This window comes from Mustelus asterias, unplaced genomic scaffold, assembly GCF_964213995.1.
Source record: "Mustelus asterias unplaced genomic scaffold, sMusAst1.hap1.1 HAP1_SCAFFOLD_387, whole genome shotgun sequence".
Taxonomy (NCBI): Eukaryota; Metazoa; Chordata; class Chondrichthyes; order Carcharhiniformes; family Triakidae; genus Mustelus; species Mustelus asterias.
The window spans coordinates 251,792-263,817 of record NW_027590343.1 but is presented as its reverse complement, the minus strand read 5'-3'; the positions used below and the strand labels follow the sequence as shown (position 1 = coordinate 263,817).

General features: G+C 48.1%; 1 protein-coding gene across 1 annotated transcript in view; it reads left to right on the top strand.

Annotated features, from left to right (window-relative positions):
* The first annotated feature begins 1,674 nt into the window (after positions 1-1,674).
* Positions 1,675-12,026, top strand: part of LOC144486542 (uncharacterized) — a 175,423-nt gene continuing 165,071 nt past the window's right edge. The window contains exon 1 of the mRNA XM_078204592.1: positions 1,675-1,723. Coding sequence (XP_078060718.1) covers positions 1,675-1,723 — 49 coding nt within the window. The remainder of the gene's footprint in view (positions 1,724-12,026) is intronic.

Here is a 12,026-nt window from a genome sequence, read left to right as displayed (position 1 = left end):
GATCTCTGCGGAACACCGCTAGCTACAGATCTCCATTCTGAAAAGCACCCTTCCACTGCTACCCTGCCTTCTGTAACCGTGTCTGTGTGGGTTTCCTCCGGGTGCTCCGGTTTCCTCCCACAGTCCAAAGATGTGCGGGCGAGGTTGATTGGCCATGCTAAAATTGCCCCTTAGTGTCCCGGGATGCATAGGTTAGAGGGGTCAGTGGGTAAATATGTAGGGATATGTGGATAGGGCCTGGGTGGGATTGTGGTCGGTGCAGACTCGATGGGCCGAGTGGCCTCTTTCTGCACTGTAGCATTCTCTGATTCTATGATTCTAAGCCAGTTCGGTATCCATCTCGCTAACCCACCCCGAATCCCATGTGGTTTTCGTTTTTGGACCAGTGTGCCATATGGGACCTTGGATGGTAATATAGGGGGCATGGTTAGTAAGTTTGCAGATGACACCAAGATTGGTGGCATAGTGGACAGTGAAGAAGGTTATCTCGGATTGCAACAGGATCTTGATCAATTGGGCCAGTGGGCTGACGAATGGCAGATGGAGTTTAATTTAGATAAATGCGAGGTGATGCATTTTGGTCGATTGAACCAGGGCAGGACTTACTCAGTTCATGGTAGGGCATTGGGGAGAGTTACAGAACAAAGAGACCTAGAGGAACAGGTTCATAGCTCCTTGAAAGTGGAGTCACAGGTGGACAGAGTGGTGAAGAAGGCATTCGGCATGCTTGGTTTCATTGGTCAGAACATTGAAGACAGGAGTTGGAATGTCTTGTTGAAGTTGTACAAGACATTGGTAAGGCCACACTTGGAATACTGTGTACAGTTCTGGTCACCCTATTATAGAAAGGATATTATTAAACTAGAAAGAGTGCAGAAAAGATTTACCAGGATGCAACCGGGACTTGATGGTTTGAGGAATAAGGAGAGGCTGGGTAGACTGGGACTTCTTTCTCTGGAGCGTCGGAGGCTGTGGGGTGATCTTATAGAGGTCTATAAAATAATGAGGGGCACAGATCAGCTAGATAGTCAATATCTTTTCCCAAAGGTAGGGGAGTCTAAAACTAGGTTTAGAATGCATTCTATGGTGCATCTGTAAAAGTTGGTGAGAGTCGTAGCGGACATGCCAAATTTCCTTAGTCTTCTGAGAAAGTAGAGGCATTGGTGGGGCTTTCTTAACTATAGTGTCGGCGTGGAGGGGACCAGGACAGGTTGTTGGTGATCTGGACACCTAAAAACTAGGTTTAAGGGGAGAGATACAAAAGGGTCCAGAGGGGCAATTATTTCACACAGAGGGTGGTGAGTGTCTGGAACGAGCTGCCAGAGGTAGTATTAGAGGCGGGTACAATTTTGTCTTTTAAAAGTGTTTCTGGTTGGTTTTCTGAATCGTTTAAGGACTGTATTTTCCAGTGAAACATTCCTGGGTTAAACTCCGTGATCTCACAACATTTAAATGCGAGGGTTGTGCGATTGTAATCTCGTTCTGCCTCCTCCAGCCAAACCTCAGTGAGCCATGTCAAACCCTGATAGGATCTCTGATATTATCTGCACGCTCCCAGGTTGTGAGGTGTCACCAGCTGACCAGGAGCTTGCCAGATGTGAAGCTCTGCACCGTATAAATGCCCCGGCTTGGGCCGTTGGAATCGATTCTGATTCGGAGCGAGGAAGGTGCACCATGGTGAAGATTCAGGGCGTCCTTTTACTGCTGTGCTGGTTCCTAGCAGGTAATTAAAAGGGCCAATCTGGCACCCAGAGGGGCCAGTGGACACATTGGCACTCGCTTTGAAGTGGAGATGCCAGTGTTGGACTGGGATAAACATAAGAAATAAGAACATAAGAAATAGGAGCAGGAGTAGGCCATCTAGCCCCTCGAGCCTGCCCCGCCATTCAATAAGATCATGGCTGATCTGACGTGGATCAGTTCCACTTACCCGCCTGATCCCCATAACCCTTAATTCCCTTACCGATCCCCATAACCCTTAATTCCATCCATCCGCGCTTTAAACATATTCAGCGAGGTAGCCTCCACCACCTCAGTGGGCAGAGAATTCCAGAGATTCACCACCCTCTGGGAGAAGAAGTTCCTCCTCAACTCTGTCTTAAACCGACCCCCCTTTATTTTGAGGCTGTGTCCTCTAGTTTTAACTTCCTTACTAAGTGGAAAGAATCTCTCCGCCTCCACCCTATCCAGCCCCCGCATTATCTTATAAGTCTCCATAAGATCCCCCCTCATCCTTCTAAACTCCAACGAGTACAAACCCAATCTTCTCAGCCTCTCCTCATAATCCAAACCCCTCATCTCCGGTATCAACCTGGTGAACCTTCTCTGCACTCCCTCCAATGCCAATATATCCTTCCTCATATAAGGGGACCAATACTGCACACAGTATTCCAGCTGCGGCCTCACCAATGCCCTGTACAGGTGCATCAAGACATCCCTGCTTTTATATTCTATGCCCTTCGCAATATAGGCCAACATCCCATTTGCCTTCTTGATCACCTGTTGTACCTGCAGACTGGGCTTTTGCGTCACACAGTTAAACACAGTAAGAAGTTTAACAACACCAGGTTAAAGTCCAACAGGTTTATTTGGTAGCAAATACCACAAGCTTTCGGAGCACTGCCCCTTCTTGGTTGGCATTCCAACCATTATTCATGTAAATTGGGTTTGTGTCTTTATATGCTCTGTTTGTGAACAGAATTCCCACTCACCTGAAGAAGGAGCTTAAGGCTCCGAAAGCTTGTGTGGCTTTTGCTACCAAATAAACCTGTTGGACTTTAACCTGGTGTTGTTAAACTTCTTACTCGCTTTGAACCCAGGGATGTTTGAGGGGGAGGATTGCAAACGGGCACCAGTGACTGGAGGGGTTCAGATACCCACTGCGGTTCTCTGCGCCAGTGTCGGCTCCTCTCCCTCTCGAACGGAAAACCGACAGCCGCTCGCAATGATGGGCAATTCAACCTCAAGCGTGGGGGAAAACTGGCAAAGGTTGCGCCTGCCTCGGGGTAGCGAGCAGGGATTAAATAGGCCAGACATTGAGGTAGGGTATGGAAGAGTAAGTGGGTCAAACCCGGATCATAATCCTCGGAGGCCAGGTGTCAGATCCAGATCCTTCATTATTGGTGAAGTTACTCCTCTCTCTATCTCGTTTTGGGTTCAAGATGAACATCTCGGCGGGTGGGTAATTGGACCCGAGATTAATCATTCGCGCCCTGAATCATCTCATAGAATCATAGGATCCCTACAGTGCAGAAGGAGGCCATTCGGCCCATCGAGTCTGCACCGACCACAATCCCACTCAGGCCCTATCCCCGTAACCCTATTACCCTGGCTAGTCCCGCTGACACGAAAGGGCAATTTACCATGGCCAATCCACCTAACCTGCACATCTTTGGACACTAAAGGGCAATTTAGCATGGCCAATCCCCCAAACCTGCACATCTTTGGACACTAAGGGGCAATTTAGCATGGCCAATCCCCCAAACCTGCACATCTTTGGACACTAAGGGGCAATTTAGCATGGCCAATCCCCCAAACCTGCACATCTTTGGACACTAAGGGGCAATTTAGCATGGCCAATCCACCTAACCTGCACATCTTTGGACACTAAAGGGCAATTTAGCATGGCCAATCCATCTAACCCACACATCTTTGGACACTAAGGGGTAATTTAGCATGGCCAATCCACCTAACTCACACATCTTTTGGACACTAAGGGGCAATTTAGCATGGGCAATCCACCGTTCCTGCACATCTTTGGACACTAAGGGACACTTTAGCATGGCCAATCCACCCAACCCGCACATCTTTGGACACGAAGGGGCAATTTAGCATGGCCAATCCACCTAACCTGCACATCTTTGGACACTAAAGGGCAATTTAGCATGGCCAATCCATCTAACCCACACATCTTTGGACACTAAGGGGTAATTTAGCATGGCCAATCCACCTAACTCGCACATCTTTTGGACACTAAGGGGCAATTTAGCATGGGCAATCCACCGTACCTGCACATCTTTGGACACTAAGGGACACTTTAGCATGGCCAATCCACCCAACCCGCACATCTTTGGACACTAAGGGGCAATTTAGCATGGCCAATCCACCTAACCCACACATCTTTGGACACTAAGGGCCAATTTAGCATGGCCAATCCACCTAACCTGCACATCTTTGGACACTAAGGGGCAATTTAGCATGGGCAATCCACCGTACCTGCACATCTTTGGACACTAAGGGACACTTTAGCATGGTCAATCCACCTAACCTGTACATCTTTGGACACTAAGGGGCAATTTAGCATGGCCAATCCACCTAACCCGCACATCTTTGGACGCTAAGGGGCAATTTAGCATGGCCAATCCACCTAACCCGCACATCTTTGGACGCTAAGGGGCAATTGAGCATGGCCAATCCACTAACCGACACATCTTTGGACACTAAGGGGCAATTTAGCATGGCCAATCCACCTAACCCGCACATCTTAGGACTGTGGGAGGAAACCGGAGGAAACCCACGCAGACACAGGGAGAATGCGCAAACTCTGCACAGACAGTGACCCAAGCCGGGAATTGAATCCGGGTCCCTGACATTGTGAGGCAGCAGTGCTAACCACTGTGCCACCTCCCATTTAGAAATGTTGAGAGAGTAGTTACAATTAGGGTGGTGAGCTAATTGTTAGGTTGATGTGCTGGGGATTAAGGTGAAAGATTTGATTTGATTTAAAATTGTCACATGTATTAACATACAGTGAAAAGTATTGTTTCTTGCGCACTATACAGACAAAGCATACCGTTCATAGAGAAGGAAAGGAGAGAGTGCAGAATGTAGTGTTACAGTCACAGCTAGGGTGTAGAGAAAGATCAACTTAATGCGAGGCAGGTCCATTCAAAAGTCTGACAGCAGCAGGGAAGAAGCTGTCCTTGAGTCGGTCGGTACGTGACCTCAGACTTTTGCATCTTTTTCCCGATGGAAGAAGGTGGAAGAGAGAATGTCCGGGGTGCGTGGGGGTCCTGAATTACGCTGGCTGCTTTTCCCCCGAGGCAGCGGGAAGTGTAGACAGAGTCAATGGATGGGAGGCTGGTGATGGATTGGGCTACATTCACGACCCTTTTGTAGTTCCTTGCGGTCTTGGGCAGAGCAGGAGCCCCAGACCAAGCTGTGATACAACCAGAAAGAATGCTTTCTATGGGGCATCTGTAAAAGTTGGTGAGAGTCGTAGCTGACATGCCAAATTTCCTTAGTCTTCTGAGAAAGTAGAGGCGTTGGTGGGGCTTTCTTAACTATCGTGTCGGCATGGGGGGGACCAGGACAGGTTGTTGGTGATCTGGACACCTCAAAACTTGAAGGTCTCGACCCTAGTGGTTACCATTAGAAACCAATGTTGGTAATGCCACTGTTCTTTATAATTTTGTATTTTTTTTATCATTCACAGTCACATCACAAGATAACTTCATTTTGCAACTTTCCTTCAGGCCCAAATCAAATTCCTTCCTTCCTTTTGCATCTCTACATTGCTGACATGAATGACACACACCAGCTCACTTTGCAGGGTGGAGCCTTAGTTAGGCCTCACTTGAAATATAGTGTCCAATTTTGGGGTGCGCACCACCAGAAGGATGTGGAGGCTTTGGGGAGGGTACACAAAAGAGTTACCAAGGAAGTTGCCCTGGTATGAAGGGCATTGAGGGCAGCACGGTGGCACAGTGGTTAGCACTGCTGCCTCACAGCGCCAGGGACTTGGATTCGAATCCCGGCTTGGGTCACTGTCTGTGTGGAGTCTGTATGTTCTCCCTATGTCTGTGTGGGTTTCCTCTGGGTGCTCCGGTTTCCTCCCACAGTCTAAAGATGTGCAGGTTAGGTGGATTGGCCATGCTAAATTGCCCCCTTGTGTCCAAAGATGTGCAGGTTGGGTGGATTGGCCATGCTAAATTGTCCCTTAGTGTCCAAAGATGTGCAGGTTAGGTGGATTGGCCATGCTAAATTGCCCCTTAGTGTCCAAACATGTGCGTATTCGGGGGATTGGCCATGCTAAATTGTCCCTTAGTGTCCAAAGATGGGCAGGTTAGGTGGATTGGCCATGCTAAATTGTCCCTTAGTGTCCAAAGATGTGCGTATTAGGGGGATTGGCCATGCTAAATTGCCCCTTAGTGTTCAAAGATGTGCGTATTCGGGGGATTGGCCATGCTAAATTGTCCCTTAGTGTCCAAAGATGTGCAGGTTAGGTGGATTGGCCATGCTAAATTGCCCCTTAGTGTCCAAAGATGTGCAGGTTAGGTGGATTGGCCATGCTAAGTTGACCCTTAGTGTGTAAAGATGTGCAGGTTAGGTGGATTGGCCATGCTAAATTGCCCCCTTGTGTCCAAAGATGTGCAGGTTGGGTGGATTGGCCATGCTAAATTGTCCCTTAGTGTCCAAAGATGTGCAGGTTAGGTGGATTGGCCATGCTAAATTGCCCCTTAGTGTCCAAACATGTGCGTATTCGGGGGATTGGCCATGCTAAATTGTCCCTTAGTGTCCAAAGATGGGCAGGTTAGGTGGATTGGCCATGCTAAATTGTCCCTTAGTGTCCAAAGATGTGCGTATTAGGGGGATTGGCCATGCTAAATTGCCCCTTAGTGTTCAAAGATGTGCGTATTCGGGGGATTGGCCATGCTAAATTGTCCCTTAGTGTCCAAAGATGTGCAGGTTAGGTGGATTGGCCATGCTAAATTGCCCCTTAGTGTCCAAAGATGTGCAGGTTAGGTGGATTGGCCATGCTAAGTTGACCCTTAGTGTGTAAAGATGTGCAGGTTAGGTGGATTGGCCATGCTAAATTGTCCCTTAGTGTCCAAAGATGTGCACGTTAGGTGGATTGGCCATGCTAAATTGCCCCTTAGTGTCCAAAGATGTGCAGGTTAGGTGGATTGGCCATGCTAAATTGTCCTTTAGTGTCCAAAGATGTGCAGGTTGGGTGGATTGGCCATGCTAAATTGTCCCTTAGTGTCCAAAGATGTGTAGGTTAGGTGGATTGGCCATGCTAAATTGTCCCTTAGTTTCCAAAGATGTGCAGGTTAGGTGGATTGGCCGTGCTAAATTGCCCCTTAGTGTCCAAAGATGTGCAGGTTAGGTGGATTGGCCATGCTAAATTGCCCCTTAGTGTCCAAAGATGTGCAGGTTAGGTGGATTGGCCATGCTAAATTGTCCCTTTGTGTCCAAAGATGTGCAGGTTAGGTGGATTGGCCATGTTAAACTGTCCCTTAGTGTCCAAAGATGTGTAGGTTAGGTGGATTGGCCATGCTAAGTTGACCCTTAGTATCCAAAGATGTGCGGGTTAGGTGGATTGGCCATGCTAAATTGATAGCACAGTGGCACGGTGGTTAGCACTGCTGCCTCACAGCGTCAGTGACCTGAGTTCAAATCCCGTCTTGGGACTGTCTGTGCAAAGTCTGCACATTCTCCCCGTGTCTGCGTGGGTTTACTCCGGGTGCTCCAGTTTCCTCCCACAGTCTGAAAGACGTGCTGGTTAGGGTACATTGATCCGAACAGGCGCCGGAGTGTGGCGATGAGGGGATTTTCACAGTGACTTCACTGCAGTGTTAATGTCAGCCTTACTTGTGACTAATAAATAAACTTTAGCCATAGTGGAGAGATTGGAGAAACTTGGTTTGTTCTCACTGGAACGATGGAGGTTGAGGGGAGTCCTGATAGAAGTCTACAAGATTATGAGGGGCATGGACAGAGTGGATAGTCAGAAGCTTTTTCCCAGGGTGGAAGAGTCAATTACTAGGGGGCGCAGGTTTAAGGTGCGAGGGGCAAGGTTTAAAGGAGATGTACGAGGCAGATTTTTTACACAGAGTAGTGGGTGCCTGGAACTCGTTGCCGGGGGAGGTAGTGGAAGCAGATACGGTAGTGAGTTTTAAGGAGTATCTTGACAAATACATGAATAGGATGGGAATAGAGGGATATGGTCCCCGGAAGGGTAGGGGGTTTTAGCTCAGTCGGGCAGCATGGTTGGTGCAGGCTTGGAGGGCCAAAGGGCCTGTCCCTGTGTTGCAATTTTCATTGTTCATAGAATCATAGAAACCCTACAGTGCAGAAGGAGGCCATTTGGCCCATCGAGTCTGCACCGACCACAATCCCACCCAGGCCCTACCCGCTAATCCCTTTTTTTTTAACCCGCTAATTTACCCGCTAATCCCTCTAACCTACGCATCCCAGGACTTTAAGGGGCAATTTTTAACCTGGCCAATCAACCTAACCCGCACATCTTTGGACTGTGGGAGGAAACCGGAGCACCCGGAGGAAACCCACGCAGACACGAGGAGAATGTGCAAACTCCACACAGACAGTGACCCAAGCCGGGAATCGAACCCGGGACCCTGGAGCTGTGAAGCAGCAGTGCTAACCACTGTGCTACCGTGCCGCCAACCACTGTGCTACCGTGTTCTTTGGTATGACGGGGTGACCATGGAGACTAAATTTACCAAGTTATAAGGTAAGGGAATTAGGGGATATGGGGATCAGGCGGGTAAGTGGAACTGATCCACTTCAGATCAGCCATGATCTTATTGAATGGCGGGGCAGGCTCGAGGGGCTAGATGGCCCACTCCTGCTCCTATTTCTTATGTTCTTATGTTCTTATGACAGTGTGGAGGGAGCTTTACTCTGTATCTAACCAGTGTCCAATCTTGTTTCTCGACAGACCATGTTTCTGCCGCACCAGGTAAGAATAAGTCACCTTGTACAAATGACTCACATTTGAGTCTTCAATTCAGATTTCTGCTAAAGCTTTTTACAAGTTAACTTTTCCCATGTGAGAAATACCCCTTGATTATGCTGGCTGCTTTGCCGAGGCAGCGGGAAGTGTAGACAGAGTCAATGGATGGGAGGCTGGTTTGCGTGATGGACTGGGTTTCGTTCAATACCTGTAGAGCCCCCTGGTCCAAAATGAATGATTGGCTAAATTGAATTCCATCGTGAAAACCTTTGTCTCCTGACTTACTCCAGCAAGCTTTGTTTTATTTAATATTTCTGTCAGCATTGCCTTTTCTCCTTGTGGGACCTGTAAATTAGAGCTCGGCCTCCATGACATCACACAAGACACTAATAAGTCCCGTGAATCGTAAATAATCCATTCGCAGTTAAGCGCACCCACCAAGCAAGATCTATTCTTTAGGGGAGGCGTTGGCCGAGTGATATTGTCACTGATTTAGTCATCCTGAGACTCCAGGTAAGTACTGAGTGCAGTTCTGGTCACCCCACTCTAGGAAGGAGAACATGCTCCTGTCTCCATCAAGGGGACAAAGTGAAAAGGGCCGAGAGCTTCAAGTTTTTAGGTGTCCAGATCACCAACAACCTGTCCTGGTCCCCCCCATGCCGACACTATAGTTAAGAAAGCCCCACCAACGCCTCTACTTTCTCAGAAGGCTAAGGAAATTTGGCATGTCAGCTACGACTCTCACCAACTTTTACAGATGCACCATAGAAAGCATTCTTTCTGGTTGTATCACAGCTTGGTCTGGGCTCCTGCTCTGCCCAAGACCGCAAGAAACTACAAAAGGTCGTGAATGTAGCCCAATCCATCACGCAAACCAGCCTCCCATCCATTGACTCTGTCTACACTTAGAACATAGAACATTACAGCGCAGTACAGGCCCTTCGGCCCTCGATGTTGCGCCGACCAGTGGAACCAATCTAAAGCCCCTCTAATCTACACTATTCCAATAACATCCATATTTATCCAATAACCACTTGAACGCTCTCAACGTTGACGAGTCCACCACTGCTGCAGGCAGGGCATTCCACGCCCTTACTACTCTCTGAGTAAAGAACCTACCTCTAACATCTGTCCTATATCTCTCACCCCTCAATTTAAAGCTATGTCCCCTCGTGCTAGCCAACACCATCTGAGGAAAAAGGCTCTCACTATCCACCCTATCGAATCCTCTGATCATCTTGTATGCCTCTATTAAGTCACCTCTTAACCTTCTTCTCTCTAACGAAAACAACCTCAAGCCCCTCAGCCTTTCCTCATACGATTTTCCCACCATACCAGGCAACATCCTGGTAAATCTCCTCTGCACCCTTTCCAACACTTCCACATCTTTCCTATAATACGGCGACCAGAACTGTACGCAATACTCCAAATGCGGCCGCACCAGAGTTTTGTACAGTTGCAGCATGACCTCCTGGCTCCGAAACTCAATCCCTCTATCAATAAAAGCTAATACACCGTACCCCTTCTTAACAACCCTATCAACCTGGATGCCAACTTTCAGGGATCTATGCACATGGACACCCAGATCCCTCTGTTCATCCACACGACCAAGTATCTTACCATTAGCCCAGTACTCTGTATTCCAGTTCCTCCTTCCAAAGTGAATCACCTCACACTTTTCCGCATTAAACTCCATTTGCCACCTCTCAGCCCAGCTCTGCAGCTTATCTATGTCCCTCTGTAACCTGCCACTTCCCTCCGCACTGTCTACAACTCCACCGACTTTAGTGTCATCCGCAAATTTACTAATCCATCCTTCCACGCCCTCATCCAAGTCATTAATAAAAACGACAAACAGCAGTGGCCCCAAAACAGATCCTTGCGGTACACCACTAGTAACTGAACTCCAGGATGAATATTTCCCATCAACCACCACCCTCTGTTTTCTTACAGCTAGCCAATTCCTGATCCAAACCGCTAAATCATCCTCAATCCCATGTGTCCGTTTTTTCTGCAAAAGCTTACCATGGGGCTTACTTCCCGCTGCCTCGGCTGAGCAGGCAGCATAATTAAGGACCCCACACACCCCGGACATTCTCTCTTCCACCTTCTTCCATCGGGAAAAAGATACAAAACTCTGAGGTCACGTACCGACCGACTCAAGAACAGCTTCTTCCCTGCTGCCGTCAGACTTTTGAATGGACCTACCTCGCATTAAGTTGATCTTTCTCTACACCCCTAGCTGTGACTGTAACACTACATTCTGCACCCTCTCCTTTCCTTCTCTATGAACGGTATGCTTTGTCTGTATAGCGCGCAAGAAACAATACTTTTCACTGTATGTTAATACATGTGCCAATAATAAATCAAATCAAATCAAAAAATGTGACTGCACTGGAGGGGGTGCACAGGAGATTCACCAGGATGCTGCCTGGGATGGAACATTTCAGTTATGAAGAGAGGTTGGATAAGCTTGGGTTGTTCTCTCTGGAGCAGAGAAGACTGAGGGGCGACCTGATTGAGGTAGAACATAGAACAGTACAGCACAGAACAGGCCCTTCGGCCCACGATGTTGTGCCGAGCTTTATCTGAAACCAAGATCAAGCTATCCCACTCCCTATCATCCTGGTGTGCTCCATGTGCCTATCCAATAACCGCTTAAATGTTCCTAAAGTGTCTGACTCCACTATCACTGCAGGCAGTCCATTCCACACCCCAACCACTCTCTGCGTAAAGAACCTACCTCTGATATCCTTCCTATATCTCCCACCACGAACCCTACAGTTAGGCCCCCTTGTAATAGCTCCATCCACCCGAGGAAATAGTCTTTGAACGTTCACTCTATCTATCCACTTCATCATTTTATTAACCTCTATTAAGTCTCCCCTCAGCCTCCTCCGCTCCAGAGAGAACAGCCCTAGCTCCCTCAACCTTTCCTCATAAGACCTACCCTCCAAACCAGGCAGCATCCTGGTCAATCTCCTCTGCACTCTTTCCAGCGCTTCCACATCCTTCTTATAGTGAGGTGACCAGAACTGCACACAATATTCCAAATGTGGTCTCACCAAGGTCCTGTACAGTTGCAGCATAACCCCACGGCTCTTAAACTCCAACCCCCTGTTAATAAAAGCTAACACACTATAGGCCTTCTTCACAGCTCTATCCACTTGAGTGGCAACCTTTAGAGATCTGTGGATCTGGACCCCAAGATCCCTCTGTTCCTCCACACTCTTCAGAACCCTACCTTTGACCCTGTAATCCACATTTAAATTAGTCCTACCAAAATGAATCACCTCACATTTATCAGGGTTAAACTCCATTTGCCATT